Consider the following 21913-nt stretch of genomic DNA (forward strand, 5'->3'; position numbering starts at 1 on the left):
TTGAGCAATGAGGGGCTTACTGCACATAATTTCTGGTAAGAAAATGCAGTTTGGTCATTAAGGAATAAAAAGTCATTCTGTGCTGTACATAAGCAAGCCAAGCAGGCCCTTTGGTGTTTCAGTGCTGAAGGTACATGGACCCAATAGTATAAGTTTTTTTTTAAGAAGCAAGGCCTCCACAGGTTGATGCTTTAACCTATCTGTAGGAATTTAAGTGATTTTTAGAACTACTGAACTGTCACACTTTTGTTAGTAGCAAGTGCACATAGTGCAAGTGCTTGGCAGAAAATAAGATGATTTACTTCAAAGTGCTTATAGGAAAGCTAATGTCTAACTTGTCTAACTGTGGCAAAGATGTTGTGCAAGGATCTTCAGAAGGGATGAATTTTGTATTCTCACTAAAGACTTCAAGCAATTTTCAGTTTCAGCATCCTTAGGCTTAAAAAAATAGGTTTCTTCTACATCTCTTGACATAGTAATAATCTTACAGTATTTTGTCAATGAACAAATACTCATCTATCTGTAATCTTGCCCTCCAAATTTCCCAGTGTCTTGTATAAAACTTAAAAATATAAATATTATTAGATCTTGATGAGCACAATTTAGAATCAAGCCCTGAAGTCAAAAATTTCTCTATTTCAGCTGGACCATTTCAGATTCCCACTTGTCTGACTTTGAAATGAGGAAAGAAAAACATTCTCTAAGATAAAGAATGCTTTATAGCCTTAAATCTGATTTTCTTTTAAAATAGTGTATTGTTTCATGTGTGGGGTTTTTATGAAGACTATCAAAAATCTGAATCCCACTCAGATTACTTATGATAGAGCTAGAAAGAAGCCATTTATTTGTGTTGGCAGTGATAACTGAAGACATATTGTCACACAGACTCAGCTTTCTCTCTGGGTCAATCATCTGAAATCCACAGGGAATTAAAACTTTGTCCAATCAGAAAACTACAGAAATTACTATGTAGGCAAAAGGCTTAACTCATAAGCACCACTGACACTTCCTAGGAACAACAGAGGAACTCATTTTTAACAAATTAATTGAGAGCAATATTGAGCTTAACCCTTCCTTCATATTAAAGGCCTAAGGAAAGAGAACACATGGTCATTACTTCAATTGTACCATGACATATAGATTTATGAACCTTGTTTTCCTGGAACACAAACTTCAGGAGCCTATTTTTGATAGCTGATTACTAAAGGGAAGGCAAGGCAGAAACCATGCCCATCTCTACCCAAAGGAAGACAGGTCTGTCTACTCAAAGAAAGTATCAGGCTGGTAGAAATATAGAAATATATATATATATATATAAATAAATGTGTATGCAAAATTGTTACCTCAAATATAGACGCTCACTGAATGTATAGTGTGTAGGAAAGATAAGATCAGGCTATCATTTTCTATACAATAGTTTTCCATAAGGAATTCTAATTATCCACTATTTGCAGGGACTACAATGTCTGAAAAGTAGAAATATTTCTTCTGACCCCACTCTCTTGACAAGCTTTCTCACATAGTGTGAAACAAAAGCCTCAAGGGATCAACCACAAGGTTCAACTTCTCAAGGAAAGACTGGAAACAAAAGAGGGATCTAAATGGCTTTATTCTTGCTGTGGAAACCACTGTAAAAGTAGGCTGCCAGAGAAGTTGTTTCCTATGTTATCACCTGTGTTGGAGGTTAGATTTGGTTTTTTTTTTTTCTTCTCACAGAATTTTTTCCCATAGGTTTCCAAGAGGCCTTGATGGCTACTTAGTCAGAACAAAAAGGGGTACTTGAGAGATATGGCAGCACGAGGCTACACCTATTGTTTCTGAGTCCCTAGGAGTGTCCCTCAGAGGGGAGAGATGATGAGCTTTGGGAAAGGCAAGGGGAGAGATCTGGGAGAGGGGGAGGCACTCTTGCTCTCAGCGCCGAGGAGGACGGTCAGGCTGCCCTCTGCCTCTGCCTCGTCCTGGGAAATCTACAGTCATCTGCTCCTGTACCCGGGAATCCTGAACTTGCTTTCTCCAGCCCTCCCCCCACCGCCGCTGCTTCTTCGGAGCTTTGAGGTTCCACTGCTACTCTGTAGCCCTGCCCTGCCAGGACACCCCTGCTGCTCCAGCTGCCAGCGCAGAGCTCCTCATCTCATCCACCAGCCCGGGACTTTCCTTCCTTCCAGTTCAGCCTCTCAGAGCCCTGCAGGGGCGCCGAGATCAAACTGCTCTGGGCTTTTGTAAAGGAAAGCCCTCAAGGTTCTTGGTTCTGTTTATTATTGATGCTGTAGTTGTTTTTTGTTTGTCGTTTTGTCATATATACTAGTAAAGAACTGTTATTCCTACCCCCATACCTCTGCCTGAAAACTCCTTTAAATTTTTTTTTAATCAGAATAATTTAGAGAGAAGAGATTTGAATTCTCCATCTCTAGGGAAGTCCTGCCCCTTCCTAGCAGATATCTGTCTTTCAAACCAAGACAGATTGATTGGTGCCCAACGTGGGGCTTGAGGGCATTGAGAAGAAAAAGAATAACAGTTTTTAAGTGACCTTGTGCACTGGGTATAGAAACCTCCCTAAATAGCATCATGTGGTCTAGCTTACCTTGGTTTGGGTGGTATGTGATTGTGGCTGTGTTTCTCCCATTTGCAGGCCCCTATTTAAACATGGGCCCTATAACTAAAGCTACTGTGGCTGTTATCCAGTTTGCACTATGGGTTAATAAGGTGAGGAATTCATAGATTTTTAACTTCCTCTGGAAGGCAAGCACATAGATACATGGCTATCACACTCTAAGTGTTTGTTTGTGGAGTTACTTTAACAATGGTACCTACTGAGAAGAAATGACACCAGGGGAAATTTTTTCCCAACCCTTTACTCAGCTGTTTGAGTCTATTCCACCAGTTTTTGAAGAGTTTAAATCTTCTCTGAATGCTAATGATATCATACAATGGCTAGTATTGCTCACGGGCCTATCCTATTTAATATTCCGAGATAAGGGGAGATTGGCCTGGATAACCACCCTGATACCTGCCCCAGAGAATAAAGATACTACCCTAGAGACTGAGAGTGCTGCCATGGAGCCTGACACTGCCCTAGAGACTGGGGATGCTGCCCCACCACCTGACCCTGACATAAAGCCCACCTCAGGAATGAACCACCCAGATTGGGTGGGAGTTCTGGTGAAAGAGATAAGCCAGGTGCTGAAGGAGCACCTTTCCCCAGCTGGTGGCAAACCCTCCCCCTGCCCTGAAGAGGGAGAGTCTGAAGGTGCAGCAGTGGAACCCACAGACGTTACAACTGTCCAGGTTCCAGCTGAACCACAGGGGCAGTCACAGCCAGCAGCAGTTGCCCCTGTGGAAAGAAAAAAATATAAGGTGAAATCAAAGCACCCAAGTGATAAAGATAAAAAAAGAAAGCCCTCACAACCCACAGGAGAGCCAGAAGTTGAGATCATCACTGAATCCCTGTCATATGAAAATCTCCATACTCTGCAAAAAGATGTTGCACGACGGGGACGTGAGCCTTATACAGCCTGGTTACTTAAGGTCTGGGACCTTATGAGTAGAGGTGTGCAACTAGATGGTGGTGAGGCAAGGAATATGGGACCCTTGACCCAAGACTCAGGTGTGAATCAGGTATTTGTAAAGGAGCAAAGACCCCTTCACCTTTGAGACCAGCTTTTAATGAGTGTAAGGGAGAAGTTTGTCCACAGAGACAAAATGCAGGAGCACCACCTCAGCATGCGCTAGAAGACTGTTGAAGAAAAGATCCAACAGCTGAGAGAAATAGCAATACTAGAGGTAGTTTTTAAGAGAGATAGACAGCATAACAATGACCCCGACAACGTCAAGTGCACAGGGCAAATGTTGTAGAATCTAGCAACTAAAAGGCCATCTGAATACAAAACATTCATGTCAATAATTAATGCTGATACCAGCCGAGTGACTGTAAGTTCTGTAGCCAGCAAGCTTAGAAATTTTGACAGTATAATCAGTAGCCCAATGCAGACTCAGGTCTCTGCCGTGGTTAAAGAACTCCAAAAAGAGATAAAGGAGGTAAGAGAAGAGATGAAGAAGAACAGTTCCCATGTGGCACCGGTGCGAGTCACAAGCCCCAAAGTCAGAACCTGACGTCCCTCAGCTAGAGAGAGAGAGTACATCCCACGAGCTGACCTGTGGTCCTTCCTGCGTGACCATGGGGAAGACATGGGAAGGTGGGATGGGAAACCCACTTCTGTTCTAGCAGCATGGGTGCGTGAGCTCAAAGAGAGAAACACTAACCGAAGAGGTTCCACTAGAATAAAGGTAGCCTCAGCCTCCCATGACCAGGCTGTCAAGTATTACAGAAATGAAGATGCTCTGTCAGACCCCCTTGAAAGAACCTCTACTATGTATGCACAAGAAGAGAGTAGTAACCAGTGCTAGAGGGGCCCTGCCTCTAGCTAAGAAGAAGCACGGGAAAACCGAGTTTTTTGGACTGTGTGGGTTCTATGGCCTGGCACATCAGAGCCACAGAAATATAAAGCTTTAGTTAATACCAGTTCTCAGTGTACCCTAATGCCGTCAGAACATGAGGGAGCAAAACCTATTTCTGTTGCCAGAGTCACAGGGGGATCACAAGAATTGACTCAGTTAGAAGCCAAAGTGAGCCTAACCAGGAAAGAGTAGCAGAAACATCCAGTTGTGATTAGCCCAGAAGCTCCGTGTATTCTGGGCATAGACTATCTCAGGAATAGCTATTACAAAGACCCTAAGAGGTTCAGATAGGCTTTTAGAATAGCTGCTGTGGAGGCAGAAGACATTAAAAAATTAAACACCTTGCCTAGACTGTCAGAAAACCCATCTGCAGTAGGACTCCTGAAAGTAAAAGAGCAACGAGTACCTGTTGCCACCTCGACAGTGCATCGCCGGCAGTATCAGACGAATCGAGATGCTGTGATCCCCATCCACAAGATGATCCGAGAGCTAGAGAACCAAGGGGTGGTCAGCAAAACCCACTCACCCTTCAACAGCCCCATTTAGCCTGTACGCAAGTCTGACAGAGAATAGAGACTGACTGTAGACTATCGTGGCTTAAATGAAGTGACTCCACCACTGAGTGCTGCTGTGCCAGACATGCTGGAACTCCAGTACGAGCTGGAGTCCAAAGCAGCAAAGTGGTACGCCACAATCGACATTGCTAATGCGTTTTTCTCCATTCCTCTGGCTGCAAAATGCAGGCCTCAGTTTGCTTTCACCTGGAGGGGCGTGCAGTACACCTAGAACCGACTGCCCCAAGAGTAGAAGCACAGTCCCACCATCTGCCATAAACTGATCCAAGCTGCACTAGAAAGAAGTGAAGCTCCAGAACACCTACAGTACATTGATGACATCATTGTGTGGAGGAACACAGCAAGAGAAGTATTCGAGAAAGGAGAGAAAATCATCCAGATTCTCCTAGAAGCTAGTTTTGCCATCAAAAAAAGCAAAGTCAAGGGACCTGCCAAAGAGATCCAGTTCCTGGGAGTAAAGTGAAAAGATGGGCGGCGTCAGATTCCCATTGAGGTCATCAATAAGATCACTGCGATGTCTCCACCGACCAGCAAGAAGGAAACGCAAGCTTTCCTAGGCGCCATAGGCTTTTGGAGAATGCACATTCCTGAGTACAGCCAGATTGTGAGCCCTCTCTACCGTGTTACCCGCAACAAGAACGATTTCCACTGGGGCCCTGAACAGCAACAAGCCTTTGCCCAGATCAAGCAGGAGATCGCTCATGCAGTAGCTCTTAGCCCAGTCAGGACAGGACCAGAAGTGAAGAACGTGCTCTACTCTGCAGCCGGGAACCATGGCCTGTCCTGGAGCCTTTGGCAAAAAGTGCCTGATGAGACTCAGGGTCGACCACTGGGATTCTGGAGTCGAAGCTACAGAGAGTCTGAAGCCAACTACACCCCAACAAAGAGAGAAATCTTGGCTGCCTATGAAAGAGTCCAGGCTGCCTCAGAAGTGATTAGCACAGAAGCCCAACTCCTCCTGGCACCCCGACTACCAGTGTTGGGGTAGATGTTCAAAAGAAAAGTTCCCTCTACCCACCATGCCACCGATGCCACATGGAGCAAATAGACTGCCCTCATCACTCAGCGTGCCCGTATCAGAAACCCAAATCGCCCTAAGATTTTAGAGATAATCACAAACTGGCCAGAAAGTGAAAACTTTAATCTCACAGATGAAAAAGAACAAGTGCAAGTGACACGTGCCGAAGAAGCTCCGCCGTATAATCAGCTGCCAGCAGAAGAAACGTGCTACGCTCTTTTCACTGACAGTTCCTGTCGCATTGTAGGGATGAACCGTAAGTAGAAAGCAGCCGTATGGAGCCCCACACGACAGGTTGCACAAGCCACTGAAGGAGAAGGTGGATCAAGTCAACTTGCAGAACTCAAGGCTGTTCAATTGGCCCTAGACATTGCTGAGAGAGAAAAGTAGCCAAAGCTCTACCTCTACACTGATTCATGGATGGTAGCCAATGCTCTGTGGGGTTGGCTGGAAAGGTGGAAAAAGGCCAACTAGCAGCATGGGGGGAAACCAATCTAAGCTACTAATGAGTAGAAAGACATTGCTGCTCAGGTAGTCAAGCTACCTGTAAAAGTCCGCCATGTAAATGCCCATGTCCCCAAGAGTTGGGCTAATGAAGAGCACCGAAACAACGAGCAAGTAGATCAAGCCGCCAAGATAGAAGTGTCAAAGATAGACCTAGATTGGCAACACAAGAAAAAGTTGTTCCTAGCTCGATGAGCCCACGATGCCTCAAGTCATCAGGGCAGAGATGCCACCTATAAGTGAGCACGAGCCCGGGAAGTAGATCTAACCATAGACAACATTTCTCAAGTTATCCACAACTGCGAGACATGTGCTGCAATCAAGCAGGCTAAGCGAGTGAAGCCCCTATGGTATGGCGGGCGGTGGTCCAAATACAGGTATAGAGAAGCCTGGCAAATTGACTACATCACCCTTCCCCAAACCCGCCAAGGCAAGCGCTACGTGCTGACCATGGTGGAAGCCACCACTGGATGGCTGGAAACCTACCCTGTGCCTCATGCTACTGCCAAGAACACCATCCTGGGCCTGAAAAAGCAAGTCCTGTGGAGACATGGCACCCCTGAGAGAATCGAGTCAGACAATGAGACCCATTTCAAGAACAGCCTTATAACAGCCTGGGCTAAAGAACATAGTGTTGAGTAGGTGTACCATATTCCTTATCATGCACCAGCAGCCAAGAAAGTTAAACAGTGCAATAGCCTGCTTAAAACCACCTTGAAGGCATTAGGTGGGGAAACTTTCAAAAACTGGGAGATTAATTTAGCAAAGGCCACATGGTTAGTGAACACTCGAAGTTCCACCAACCGAGCAGGCCCTGCCCAATCTGAGCCCCTGAGAACAACAGATAGAGATAAAGTTCCAGTAGTACACATGAGAGGTATGCTGAGAAAAACTGTTTAGATTAATTCTGCCTCCAGCAAAGACAATCCCATCCGTGGGGTTGTCTTCGCTCAAAGACCAAGATGCACCTAGTGAGTGATGCAAAGAGATAGAGAGACCCGATGCATACCTCAAAGAGACCTTGTTTTAAGATGAACTACCCACATCGTGTGTCTGTACCCGTATCTGTATGTATAGATGTATATAATTTAGGTCATGCATATGTGTATATATATATATTTTGTTTTTAAAAGTTTAAATTCAATGTAATAGGTTAGTATAGGAAAAAATTCGGGGTAGATGATGTTGGAAGTTAGATTTAGCTTTTTTTTTTCTTCTCACAGAATTTTTTCCCATAGGTTTCCAAGAGGCCTTGATGGCTACTTAGTCAGAACAAAAAGGGGTACTTGAGAGATATGGCAGCACGAGGCTACACCTATTGTTTCTGAGTCCCTAGGAGTGTCCTTCAGAGGGGAGAGATGATGAGCTTTGGGAAAGGCAAGGGGCGAGATCTGGGAGAGGGGGAGGCACTCTTGCTCTCAGCGCCAAAGAAGACAGTCAGGCTGCCCTCTGCCTCTGCCTCGTCCTGGGAAATCTATCGTCATCTGCTCCTGTACCCGGGAATCCTGAGCTTGCTTTCTCCAGCCCTCCCCCCACCGCCGCTGCTTCTTCGGAGCTTTGAGGTTCCACTGCTACTCTGTAGCCCTGCCCTGCCCAGCCCTGCCAGGACACCCCTGCTGCTCCAGCTGCCAGCGCAGAGCTCCTCATCTCATCCACCAGCCCGGGACTTTTCCTTCCTTCCAGTTCAGCCTCTCAGAGCCCTGCAGGGGCGCCGAGATCAAACTGCTCTGGGCTTTTGTAAAAGAAAGCCCTCAAGGTTCTTAGTTCTGTTTATTATTAATGCTGTAGTTGTTGTTTGTCGTTTTGTCACATATACTAGTAAAGAACTGTTATTCCTACCCCCATACCTCTGCCTGAAAACTCCTTTAAATTTTTTTTTAATCAGAATAATTTAGAGAGAAGAGATTTGAATTCTCCATCTCTAGGGAAGTCCTGCCCCTTCCTAGCAGATATCTGTCTTTCAAACCAAGACAACCTGGAACAGGGAAGAGTTACTTGTACCTCACCAAACCTGGTGCACACTGAAAATTTAGGGACAGAATCTATTCACAGAAGATTAATGTCTGCTTTGAAGAGTGACTTGGCAAACCCTGTGTATCACTGTGAGCTTAGCTAGATAAGGACACTCAGGAGACAGAGGTCTGGGTTCGAACAGAGCAGCAGGCAGGAGAGCTTACCTTTAGTTTATTCTTCCTATTATATACTTCTGTCAAGATGACCATGGATTGGAGAGTTAACAGTCTCACCTCTCAACTTATTGGTTAAGGGGACTGTCACAGAGTCTTGTTTGTCCCAGCATGGAATGTGAAAACAAAGGCTATGTTTATAAAACATAGCTGATGTTTACATGAAAAGAGCATAAGAAGCTGCACACTTCTACTTTAGTATGAACGCTCAGCAAACTAGGAAAACTCATGGCAACACCTGTGGACCTGTTGTAAATAAGGCAAGTAATGAGAGCATCCAGTATATGGATATTCAGTGTGCTTAATGAAACAGTGTTTAATACAATTGTTAATATATTGATGGGCTATGTTCTGAACAAGGTTGTTTTCTACTGTTGTCTCTCACCATCTCCACCATCATGGAATGCAGTGTATGTCCCAAACATTTAAAATCAGCATTTTGATTTCATAAAGAAGGTCTTATTTTCCATTAATTCAGTAGGACTTAATTCCCAGCATGCCCTCTGAAACTACATCCAATTGATCAAATATTTAACAAAGACTTGTTGAGAGTGAGTGTATACGTACTAGCTAGTATTGGCAATTTTAGCCGCTAAAGTTTGTCAATTTTTTTAATGATTTTTATTACATTAAATGACTACTACTGGAACTGGGATTTTCCTTTAATTTCCTGGTCCAAAAAAACAGTGTCACAGACAAAAAAGTTTCAAAATTGTCAAAATGGAATGCTTGGCACTTTTAAATGTCTCTTTTCCTACTCAAACTAACTTTTGTAGTGCAAACCACTTAATATTAAGAAGGTAAAAAATGTGTGAAATATAATCTTTCAATTAACCTATACTGAACATTTGCCGAGCTCCAAGCTGTTGAATTTTTGATCTGAGAATGATGAAAAGTATTTCCAGTCATATTCATACAGAAAAGAATATTTTTTTTCTAATTTATTGTTTTTCTCAAGAGATACCTGCTGCAAAAATTTTCTGAGAATATGAGCCAAGATCATAAGCCGCAATCCACTAAGTATGAGAGAATGTCTGAAGAGACAATGGATGAGAGAGAGGCAAGAAGGATCTCATGGAGCAGGCTAGAGTGTTTTCATTCTGTGGATGAACTCTGTCAGCTGCAAGTATGTGACTTTATTGATTTATAGTAATTAAATAATATAATGTCAGAGTAGTGACAAAAAAACCTGTTTCCCAAAATACCCCCTTCAAGTGAGCACTGAATGGGATGATTAGTAGGTAGAGGGAATAAATCTATATTGTTCTGTTTTCACCCAGGATTTTCACACAACTCCCCCATTGCCCTTTCAGGGTAGGAAGCTGGACAAGATTTCAGTTGATTTACTGCTATCCAAAAAATACAAACATGCCAGTCTGGTAAAGGAATCTGCCCGTCTCTGCCCTCCTCATACACTTGCAAGATGCTACAAACTGCAACACAGCAAGCATTGCAAACTCAGCTGAGATAGCTGCCTAAAAGCAGCCAGCATAGGTTGTGCAGATGCAGTGATGCCCTTTCCAAATGCATGGGAAATTTGTGAAGGTTAGACTGTAGTCCTCAACATTAGATACTATAATTAAACATGCTAACATGTCACTGCTTTAGCCACAAATCATGAGAAGGATAAGGTCGACACAAGAACTGGGACTGTGATTGACTTCAGCAGAGCTGTTACCCAGTGGCAACAGGTACAAAAGTCCTTTCATGGTGCAACTGTGGAAGTCTAAAAATAGGAAGCAAAAACATTTTAGTCATTAGGTTTTGCAGTAAGCTACCTTGGTACATGCTGCCATGCTTCTGCCAACTCCCTGATATAACTCATCGTTACCAGGAAGGATTAACTGTATTAAAGACTGCACTGGAGACACCTAAAATGCCCCTTTTGGCCATTAACTACCAGAAGTGAAAGACTTTTTGATGCTTAAAAAAAAAAAAATCCAAAATAAACTAAAAAATTTTGAACAGATAAAGGACATCCTGCTCCTCATTACTATATGTATGTTATCTATCTATTTCAGGACATCTTCTATCTTCCAGATGAAAAGATATCATGAACCCTGTCCTGAGGAGCTCTCAATTACTGCCTGCACTTCAACAGTTTGTCATGACATTTAACAAAGAACCTGGGCAAGGAGCCTGCTGTAGCTTCAGCGCCACTACGGTTTGAAAAATAATAATCCAAAATTTTAACAGCTGCATCCCGAACTTCACAATGACAGAAGTAGAAAGTCTTTCCTTTTGGCCATTAAAGGACAGTTGGAAGGAGGGAAGAGAAAAATACAGATGGAAGGACATGACAAATTTCAAATCAAAAAGTGAGACTGACTCAATAAAATAAGATTGATGTAACTAAACCCGCTGAAGTACTGTTCAGTAAAGGTCTTGCTGTGCATAAATCAGGTAATTAAGTGTACATAAGTATGAAATATTATTTTTAATTACCCTTTAGAGTTTGAGACAGTAAAAATTTAAAATATACATAATTTAGAAAGAAAAGTGGCAGAATAGTCCCTGCAGAAGAACAAAGGATTTGACTACATGGATATGTTGCTGAGATTGTAGGGGCAGTTCAATATGAAACAGAATGAAACAGTATGAAACAGCTGCAGTGTGAGTACAAAAGACAGTTGAGGAAAAAAAAAAAAAAAAAAAAAATTAAGTATATATATTCTAACTTCCAAAGGAAAGAAACAGCATACTTCTTATGCCATGTTTACACTACCTTTTCTTCAAAGACAAGTTGTATATATCAGGGCTATATTGCCTTAATGTGATATAATACCCATTTAAATATTATCCCAATTTATTCAAAATAGCAGTGGAACTCCTATAACTCAGCATTAGGGACGAAAATATATATAATTTCATGATGAAAGATACCATTGTTTGTAATTAGAATATCTGCAACAATTGACATTTCATTTTAATTAACTATATCATTCAATATAGTTCAATAACACACAGATTAAGAGAACAGAATGGAAAACACACCATGTTGCTTCAATAATACAAAAACTTACTGGATGACAAAAATCTCCTTGCGTCTAAAGAAAAATGAAGAGTATCTGGAAGTAAAATCCATTAACACTTTAGTACATAAACAACATTAGTACTATTCTTATTCAGCTAGCAATGTGGATACAAGGTAATTTTGAAAATCCATCAAGATCATTTATCTGAGGTACAGTTACATTGGCAATGGTTCTGCCTTCAGAGGGTGCTTTGCACTGTTATTAGCAGGTACTAAATTCTGCTGTCTGAACAAGTGCCCCACACAGGACATACCCCAGCCTTACGTCAATGAGTTCCAGATGATCCCCAGTATGTTTTCTCATCTGTTCCAAGCAGCCATTCTTGTGTGCTCTATTTTGAAGAGGTTTGTACATGCAATCAACTTACTCTGTACCACACACAGACATACACAAAAACCCAGGTCAACAGCTACAACCTTTCATCTTCCAGCTATTCCTAGTCTGCAACAGTAGGATATTTGGCTACTAGGGCAAGACTATTTTAGGCTTCTCATCTTTAAGGAGGCTGCCTACCACAGTGTTTCATCTGTGACACAGCAGGAAAAATACAGGCAGGTGAAGAATGTTCACCAATTATTTCTAACACAGTTGGATATCACATATTATTGATAATCACCATTATATTTATTTGTTGAGTAATATCAACATTTCAGGCAAAAAGCAGTTCTCCTTCTGATAAATACGTGTGACAAGATTTCTTGTCAGATCCAAAATATGAATTTCTGCATGCATCTTAAACGAGTAGATCTTAGTATAGCCAGTGTGCTGAGCTCCACAGAAACCCAGATGTTATGCCAATCCCTTTTTTTAAAAAAAGAAAAAGGCTTTCAAAATGTCAATTAAACAATGACAGATTTGTTCTTGAGCTAGTTGATTTGTTCTTGAATTAGTTGACAGGGATTTCTAGGGGTCTGGCTATTTCAGAAAGCTTGTGCAAGTTTGCAGCACACACAAAAAACTGGGCCACTAAAAAACTTCAGAAATTCTGCATGTGTTAAATACGTAGCACTTTTTTGGCTAACACAATTAAACAGCGATTTGCATTTAGATTTTTATCTTGTTGCAAAAAGAGTTAAGATAAAGTGATTTTCTAAAAGCTAGTGAGAAGTGTCTTGAGGATGGAGGTCATTCTTTGAAAAAGGATCTCAGTGACCTGTGTAAATAAGAACAGCACAAACACTTCCAAACAAGTAAAGGTCAAAAAGGGGTCATGGCTACAGACCCTTTGGACTACTGCTTTGCCTAAGGAGTATGCTTACCGTGTAAATCTCTCATCCTTCAGCTCCAGGTCTGCCACTGTGATCAGCTGATCCAGTTTGAATTTTGTGTCAATAATTTCAGCATCTCGTGGGGAGTATGTGCCTCCCTCTTTTTGCTTTTGCCGAATTCTAAATGGAAAATAATAGTGAAAAATACACATGCAAAATATTTAAGGACACATATATGAATAGTTTGATTTGACAGGCTGAAACTGAAAAATGGTTGCCAGGAATCCTTCCTCGGCCTTTACTCTTGTCTTCTTTCTAACAGTGCAATTTAGTGAAATACTGACTTTATGTTGTCTAAAATTCAGAAGAAAGGCTCTAAATGCTGTATTCTTTTAGTTTTCCTACAAAAATTCTTTGGTAATGCCTGAATAACGCGGCTGAGTAAGAACAGAACTGATGAATGAGCAAACTAGCATCATGTGTGCAGTACACAACCTGCTTCTTTACATGGATATTTTGTTCACTCTTTGAATTAAAACTCAATTTGTGCTCCCCATGTGAGACCTCAATGTATTTAAGTAAAAAATTTCTTAGGAAATAGAATTGAGAGTATTTCCTTCATACCCAGCTGTAGATAGTATTAGCCATCATGATAACTACAACCAGCTGACACTCTGAACTGTCAATAGAGAAGAGGCTCTCAAAGGTTAACAAAGGATACCCCTCTGACTTACCCTCTGGAGAAGGTGGATTTTCCTCATCTATGGAGGTTACCCTCACTAGACTAAATTCTTTGTGAGTCTCTCCCTAAAGTTCTACATAAAAAACCAAAAAAACCCCAAGAAAACATCAAGATATTTTGAATTACAGATTATTTCTACTTATAGAACTATTTGAAGTCTTCTTTAAACCATTTTTGAGTGTTTTCAAACATGCTATGGCAAAGATATCTAAATCTCACCTTGCAAAAGCATATACTGCAGCCACCAAAAGAACAACTGAAAGTATACACAAAGTAACGGCAAGGACAACTTCTACAGATCTTCCTGTCAGTCCTTCACCTGCAACAGAAAGTGGAAAGCTAATCTATCATAGATTTTTCAGAATTTTTTAATTTCTGACAGCATGAAATAAGGGAATAATGAAAGACAGAACCTTTTAGTGTCTGTGTTTGTTGAAGAGCTGCTTCAGAAAAGTATAACAAAACTAGAAACAGTTTGTGTAAAGGTTCCTAAGCATTGCTGATATATCAATCATAGATCAATACATCATATAGAAACAATACATCATAGAAACAATAGGTAATTATAATACAGCTATATGTGCAGGTGTCACCTGGTCTTTTTCTGTTTTACCTGCTAAATAGATTAAGGTCAATCAGTAACATCATTTTGAACACTGGCCTGAGTTCAGCTCCTGCTTCAGTCTCTGTGCAGGACTGCTCCAGCTCCTCAGGTGGAAAAGGAAGAGCACAGCTCTAAAGCAATGACACTGGCAGCTGCCACTCACAGACACAAAGTAAAGCACACTATTTTTAGAGGTATTCTAAGGGTGCTGAAAGAACTGAACTAGTGATGAGATCTGGATTAATCTGCCTCACTGAATATTAACTCACGCTCCTGGCTTATGTGAGAATTGGTGATATTGCTAGGAATAACCACTAGTAAGTAGGTCAAAAGTAATCATTAAGGCCTCTATGACAGAAAAGTAAAGGTATTCTAACCAGTCCTTCCAAGTGAGAATGAAAGCTCAGTGAGAAACTGATGAACTGTTTATATTAGTAGTTTCTAGGCCTCTTTTTGAACCTCTATAATGGTAAATTTCTGGGACTCATTTAATTTCCCACCCTTCCTGTAATCCTGTACCTAAAACAAAACTCACCCGCTTTTTCTCTTAGGCAACAGTGAAAATAAGAAAACCAAGGGAATACTGCTGCTGGTATTGTTCCCTTTTGTTGACATCCACCTCCACTTGCTCATCCACTCTAGAAAAACTTAAATCCCATTTAGCCTCAAGGAGAGGGAGAAAATGTACTGCATCCTGCCATATGAAACTATTTCCCAGACAAGGGACTACATCCTCCCAAGGACACACTGGGAAACACCAGGCTTTGTGATTTTTGGATTTGAGAGTATATTGCAGATGATCTGGACTGATGTACACACTCCAGGCTGATGTACACAGATGTGATTAAAACTCAAAATTATCCTGATTTATCTGAAGCAGTCACCTTAAAACTGTGGGCTGAAATTTTGTATGAACAAGTGCATGGTTCTTGTAGGCTGGAATAATCAGCTACAATAATACAGCACAGGAAACAGTAGGCTAGGTAGAAATCTATCGGAAGTGTGAGATTATTGTAGACTGACATCAACGAGACTAAGCAATATCAGGCCTGTATGAAGTGACAGACAGCAGAATTCAGTATAGTTTGAAAACCACTGGAAACAGTCCTTCCACTGCATTAGTAAAATTTTAGATGCAACACTGAACATTACAAGATAAGAAAAAAATTAGCCTTAGGTAAAGATAATAGAATAGAAAAGCAAGTACATACAAAAATGTTTCGATGAGAAAATGGATGAAAAAGTTCCTGCCACTCACTTTCCACTGTGATAGGGCAAAAGTATTAGCAATGTGAAAGAACAGAAGAATATCCAAAGAAACCTCTACAAAAGTTCTATTTTGCACTGAACAATGAAGTCTATGTTAAAATGTACAACTAACATTAATCAAAAAAATGCAGATGTTATTAAACAAAACATGCTGGGGGAATGCCAACCAAGAATTTAAAACCCCACATTTTCTCATGCTTCTTTGCAACAGAGGAGGACTAATATATCTGTAGACATGTCTATAGAGATAATCATGAGCACGGCTATAAAATAGAGAATATCAAGAAGTATAATTCTGAAGTGCAGTCTGCACTCAGTACATGATTATAACAGACTGCAATAATAAAACACCATAAGGTTGGTTTCTATGCAAAAGACAGTGTCAGGAAACCCCATTTTGGTTATTTCCTGTCCCATCCAGCTTTATATTTAACATGGAAAAGGTACACTTACACAGGACTACCAGTTCCCCCACAGTGATATAGCAAACTAGCCATCAGAGTTTACAAAAAGGTTACAAGCTGCCTTAATGTATTACAAGTTTAAACAGTACTTATCACTGTACTGTAATTATCTGAAGGAAAAAGGGTGACCTTTCATTGTAGCCTGGGCATTAACTTTGCAATGAGAGTGGATGGGAGGAAGAAACTCCACCTCTCCAACTCAAGAGGAAGGTTGTGGTACACCAAATGTAATTGGGTGGGTGCATCCTATTAAAATGTATCCTTTAATACAATTAAAAAACATTATTGCAGCTGTATATTCCCATAACTTCTGCTTCAGTGTTCCTCCCTAAATAAATGCCTATTATTTATAAGAGCATCTGATACATCTCACTAAATGATTTCTCAAGGTTTTCTATATTTTTTTCTGCTTCAAAAATGTAATATTAAATTGCACCAAAAGGCTAACTTGCCAATTTTCCAGATCAAAAACATTTTACATCAGTAGATTTCAAAACCAGAATAATGCAGGGGTTTTTTAACTGTTATGAATGCCTCTGCCAGAATTCAAATTAAGGTTTTAGCTAATAAAATGAAAGTGTAATGTTGGAAACCCACAAATTTCAGCGATTATTACTAAAGAAGCTAAGTGCTTTAAAACCAAATTGAAATTTGGATTTCAGGAAGCTTAAATTTCTCCTGGAAAGCAGCTGATGTTATGAGTAGAAGTATGCAGTAGAAGTAACTGGGTTGAAAAGATTTATAAAAGCTGACTTTTTGGCATGTTTACTGAGGAATATTTCTAGAGTAAGCTGAATATTCCTATAACCAAGCATGTTCTGTAAGGAAACCCTTGGGCAAGGCTCCTCATGCCATGTCTTAAGAGAGTGCTCTGTCCTCAGGACCACTCAGCTGCAGTACCTACATTACTTGTGATGGGTCAATTTGATGTTGATTTCCCAGCACTTGTAAGAAAGTATGCAAAGAGCTTTTGATTTTCTATTCCACATAAGATGGAATTACTCTGAAATTTATAAGCTAAGACCAGACAAAAATATGCTGTAGGGTGGCCTTAAAAAATAGTGCTTGATGTTAAAATTTAGCCCAGAAAGCATTGGATGGGATGAGGAGACCTGGATACCTGAGGAATTTATCCCTGTTTTGGTTTTTTCCCCATTACATTTTATTCAGCATACAAACAGATCTTGCTTATTTATCGTGTATGAGGTAGAAAATGTCACAAGTTTTCAGTAACAATGCATAAAGCAATGAATTACACTATCTGCCTGCTACTAAGTATTGCAGATTTTCCTGTTAAAAAGAAGATAATCGCCCAGAGCACTGGATACAGTAGAACTCATTTCCAGTATTTTTTTTTCCCTGACTGGAAACACTATATTTCCCTTACTCAAAAAAAAAAAAATTGCTTCCTTTGCTAAAACCTTTAGAACTCAGAACATATGGAGACAACTTTTATGTTGCACTTTCCATAGCATTCTGGGCTGGAGAAATAGTGCCAGATCCTTTCAGAATATTCAGGTAGTGAATTATCATTTCAGGGTCTTCAGTATCAGATCATGTAACAAATTCCTAAAATGGATTAGATGAATAAGGGAGCTTGTATCACAGAAGAAGAATGCCAAATGAAAAACATGTGCCCACTAAAATTCTTCTGGGTACTCATCCAGTTGTCTTGATATCCATTTTCAGAAAGCCAGGCTAAAGCTTAGCTAAGTAAGTGTTTGATTTACAAATATATTAAAAGAATTTACTGATCTTATTGCAATCTGCTACAAGAGATGTCATTCCCAATTTTGGGGGTGTATCAACATGGCCATGAAGGATTTATGTTTGATTTCAGATGAAATAACTGCTGGCCTATTGGCTAGTGACTTTAGAACCAGATGGATTCTATTAGATATTATTAATTTATTAATACAAATGGAGCTTTGTCTATCTCTAAAGGATGAAGAGGCTAAAGGGTCATGCCCTCAGATGATCTGCCATTAAGCTCACTGGAATATAATCATAGAATGATTTAGGTTGGAAAAGACCTTTAAGATCACCAAGTCCTACTGCTAACCCAGCACTGCCAAGGCCACCACTAAATCCTCTCCCCAAGTGCCACATCTACACATCTTTTAAATACCTCCAGGGATGGTGATTACCACTTTCCTGGGCAGCCTGTTCAAATGCTTGGTACTTCTTCTGTGAAGAAATTTTTCCTTATATCTGATCTAAACCTTCCCTGTCACCACACTGCCTCTTGTCCTATTGATTGTTACCTGGGAGAAGAGACTGACACCCAGCTTGCCACAACCCCCTTTCAGGTAGAGAGTGATAAGATCTTTCCTGAGCTTCCTTTTCTCCAGCCTAAATGATCCCAACTCCCTGAGTTGCTCCTCACAGGACTTGTGCTCCAGACCTTTCATCAGCTCCGTTGCCTTTCCCTGGACACCTCCAGCACCTCAATGTTTTTGTACTGAGGAACTCAGAACTGGACACAGGACTTGAGGTGTGGCCTCACCACTGCCAAGTACAAGGGGACAAGCCCTGCCCTGCTCCTGCAGGTCACACTATTGCTGATCCAGGCCAGGATGCCATTGGCCTCCTTGGCCACCTGGGCACACGCTGGGTCATGTTCAGCCACTGTCACCAGCATCCCCAGCTACCTCATCCCTTGGGCAGTTTCCAGCCTCTGTCCCCAGCCTGTAGCAGTGCACGGGGTTGTTGTGACCCAAGTGCAGGACCCAGCACTGGCCTTACTGAACCTCATCCAGCTGGCCTTGGCCCATGGCTCCAGCCTGCCCAGATCCCTCTGCAGAGCCTTCCTGCCCTCCACCAGATCAACACTCCTGCCCAACTTGGTGTTATCTGCAAACTGACTGAGGGTGCCCTAGATCCTCTCAGCCAGGTCATCAACAGGGACACTAAACAGGACTGGCCAAATACTGAGCCCTGGGGAACTCCACTAGGGACCAGCTGCCAGCTGGATGGAACTCCATTGAGCCACCATTCTTTGGGCCCAGCCACCCAGCCAATTTGTCATGCAGCCAAGTGTATCCAGTACCAGTTCTACATCTAACACAAAAGGAAACAGCACAAACAGAACAGCTACTGGCAGTTTGCCAAACAAGATGAACTATCCTGGCAACATTTTTATTGATATAATTAAATCTCTGCAAACAAACTTTGTCAATACTGCCTCCACATTTAACAGTCCAGGCTGACATAGAATCTCTTGACAACCTCAGAAGGACATACAAGGCAATGGATATATTTCTCCAGCCATTCTAGTTAAGCTATACGCAACAAACAGAGATTATTGACTTCATGGAAACCACTGCACTAAAAAGAAACTTGGGACTGTGTAGACTCTAGAAATCAAGAAATATTTTAGTAAATTACAATTTTCTTACCCAGTGTTTTGACAGGGTCAGAATAGTCAGAATCTGTAAACTGCCCTTTAATGTTAGTTGCTCTGAACTTAAATCTGTGAAAGAAAACCAGGAAAACTAATGAAATAAAGCTTATGTACATTTTCTTAAATATAGTTTTACTTACAAACTAAGTTTAGTATAACAATTTAAAATTATTATTCACCTGCAAAAGTGACATTATGACCGACATCAAGAACTCAGCATCAAAATCTTAAATGTATAAAAAACTCCAATGTGAATTACTTATCTTGAACTTGGACTTAATTAATTTAAGAACTCAATAAGCATCTTCTTTTGCTTAAAAAATTTTGTAAAAAATTTGTCTCCTATATCTGTGCTCAGCCAAAAAATTAAAATTAGAGACATATGATGATCAGTTCAATCTCCTCCTTTTCTAATTTAACTATATGTTTTGACTGTTTGCATAAATCTATCTTGCACTTTAATCTTTCTCTTGGACAAACATGGAGACAAATGTACTTACAGGTACTGCTTTCTTGGTTTCAGTGGGCCGTTACATATTTTGTCTTGACTGCCTGGCATCAGACATGTAGTATCAGCACCTATGACATATATCTCTTCTTTCCCACTCAGATCTTCTTTTCCTTCTACGCATGGTGGGTTTGGAAAGCCTTCATTTGTAAAATATGGCCTTGGTCTGTTGAAGTAGGCATCATACCACTTGGTAACATTCCCATCATGTTGAGCTATTGTCAAGAAAAGAAATAATAGATACAATTCACATTCTAACCAGACTGTAATTAAGGAAGTTACATAGGAAATTATTTTTTAAGAGCTTAGCATGCTATTGGAACAATTTCCACAAATAAGTCTATAACTGAATTTGCACTTAACTCCAAATTTCCTTACTATCCACACTATCCATGTTTTGTTAACTCTAAGTAAGCCAACTAAATCACATCTAGAAAATTTGAGAGGCAATTTCACACAGCAGTTCTGCCTGTAGAGTATATTACTTGTGCAAGACACTTGACTTTGAAACTGAGCATGGCTAGCTAGCAAAGCCAGTAAAAACTCTGTCTGAATACAGTTGGGATTGTTTCATAAATTAAATTACTAGATTTCCATACATGCATGGTATGCAGCAGCTCATGGAAAAATCTTGACAATGTTGCTTAGCATGGGGTATTTGTTTATGTTTCAGTTCAAGAGAATCATCACAGCAATAGATATGAAGTAAATGTCATTAGGATTAAAGCAAAAATGCAAAATTCAGAAAAAAGTGAGACACTTAAGGTGAGTTCACTTAATATGCATATTTTACTTCTATACTTTGAAACCAAGTAAAATAAGGTATTTAAATACCTGGAGTTTGTCCTTCTTAGGTAAAGTAAGCCTGACCATATGATGTCCTATCATAAAACTCCCACTCATATTGGTAAAGCAATTACTCAAAAGGTTTCACAGAGATATTCATATGAGTAAACATTCATCAGCCCGTACAAGGGAATAAACATTCTTACCCACAGTCTACAGAAGGGATTTATATAACTCCTGCTGCCCCCGTAATGAAATGGAAATATCAACTGCACATGGCTGCATTCTTTTATGGGCAACACTAATAGCCTTGCCAAACCCCCAAAGTTTCATCTTTATTTATAGTCACAAGTGTCAAATGTTGGGGAGTTTTCCAAGGAAACAGAAAATAAAGAACTAGAGTGATAAAATTAGGGACTGAATAATATTGGGGCTTCAAGCAGCATAGAAGACACTTCACAGGCAAACATTCCCAGAATCCAGTACCCAGCCCACAGGTATTGTGTGCCCTTAGGGCTGTTGCCACAGTAGAAGTGACTTTGTTGTTTGTCTTCTAAAATGAAATTACCAAAACCCAAGAAAACCCAAATGAAAAAGACAAACAGCCTGAACCTGAAAACAGTTATCAAGGGAACTTGTTAAATTCTACCTCCAGCTTCCACAACAAGAACTTGTATCTTCTTGATAGGGCCATGATCATCACTGTAATAACATATTGGCATTCTGATTGTAATTGTTGTAGCTGTGACGAGTAATGCTCCACTGGCATCATAAACTGGTGCTGGTTTCTTTTTGGGCCTTGGCGGTTCTGTTTTTAAGCAAAGATACACCAGAGAGTTCTGTTTTATAGTATTTTCACTGCAGGTACATTGTTCAGGCACATAGATGAGTTATGCAAAAAAATTTCCAGCATATTTTCAGGGATGATTTAATGTTCTACTTATTGTCTTAAGCCTCTAAAAACTATATTCTGATAAATGTCTACATATATAAATTTAATTAAAAGAAAAACAATAAAAAGAGTGAGTTTTAATTTTTGAATTAGTATCAATCAATGACTTTGCTTATTTTGACAACTGTGATACTGTATACTTAGCTATTCCTATGTCATATTCTAAGCTGTTTGCTAATGGTAACTAAAACAGTGAACTTGATA

General features: G+C 40.5%; 1 protein-coding gene across 1 annotated transcript in view; it reads right to left on the reverse strand.

Moving 5' to 3' along the window:
• Window positions 1–21913, reverse strand: part of PTPRQ (protein tyrosine phosphatase receptor type Q) — a 131427-nt gene that overhangs the window by 20016 nt on the left and 89498 nt on the right. Inside the window, exons 47-52 of the mRNA XM_063396413.1 lie at window positions 21407–21565; window positions 19964–20186; window positions 19459–19532; window positions 13943–14042; window positions 13033–13161; window positions 11762–11806 (exon numbers count right to left, since the gene is read on the reverse strand). Coding sequence (XP_063252483.1) covers window positions 11762–11806; window positions 13033–13161; window positions 13943–14042; window positions 19459–19532; window positions 19964–20186; window positions 21407–21565 — 730 coding nt within the window. The remainder of the gene's footprint in view (window positions 1–11761; window positions 11807–13032; window positions 13162–13942; window positions 14043–19458; window positions 19533–19963; window positions 20187–21406; window positions 21566–21913) is intronic.

The sequence above is a fragment of the Prinia subflava genome, chromosome 4 (genome assembly GCF_021018805.1).
Source record: "Prinia subflava isolate CZ2003 ecotype Zambia chromosome 4, Cam_Psub_1.2, whole genome shotgun sequence".
Taxonomy (NCBI): Eukaryota; Metazoa; Chordata; class Aves; order Passeriformes; family Cisticolidae; genus Prinia; species Prinia subflava.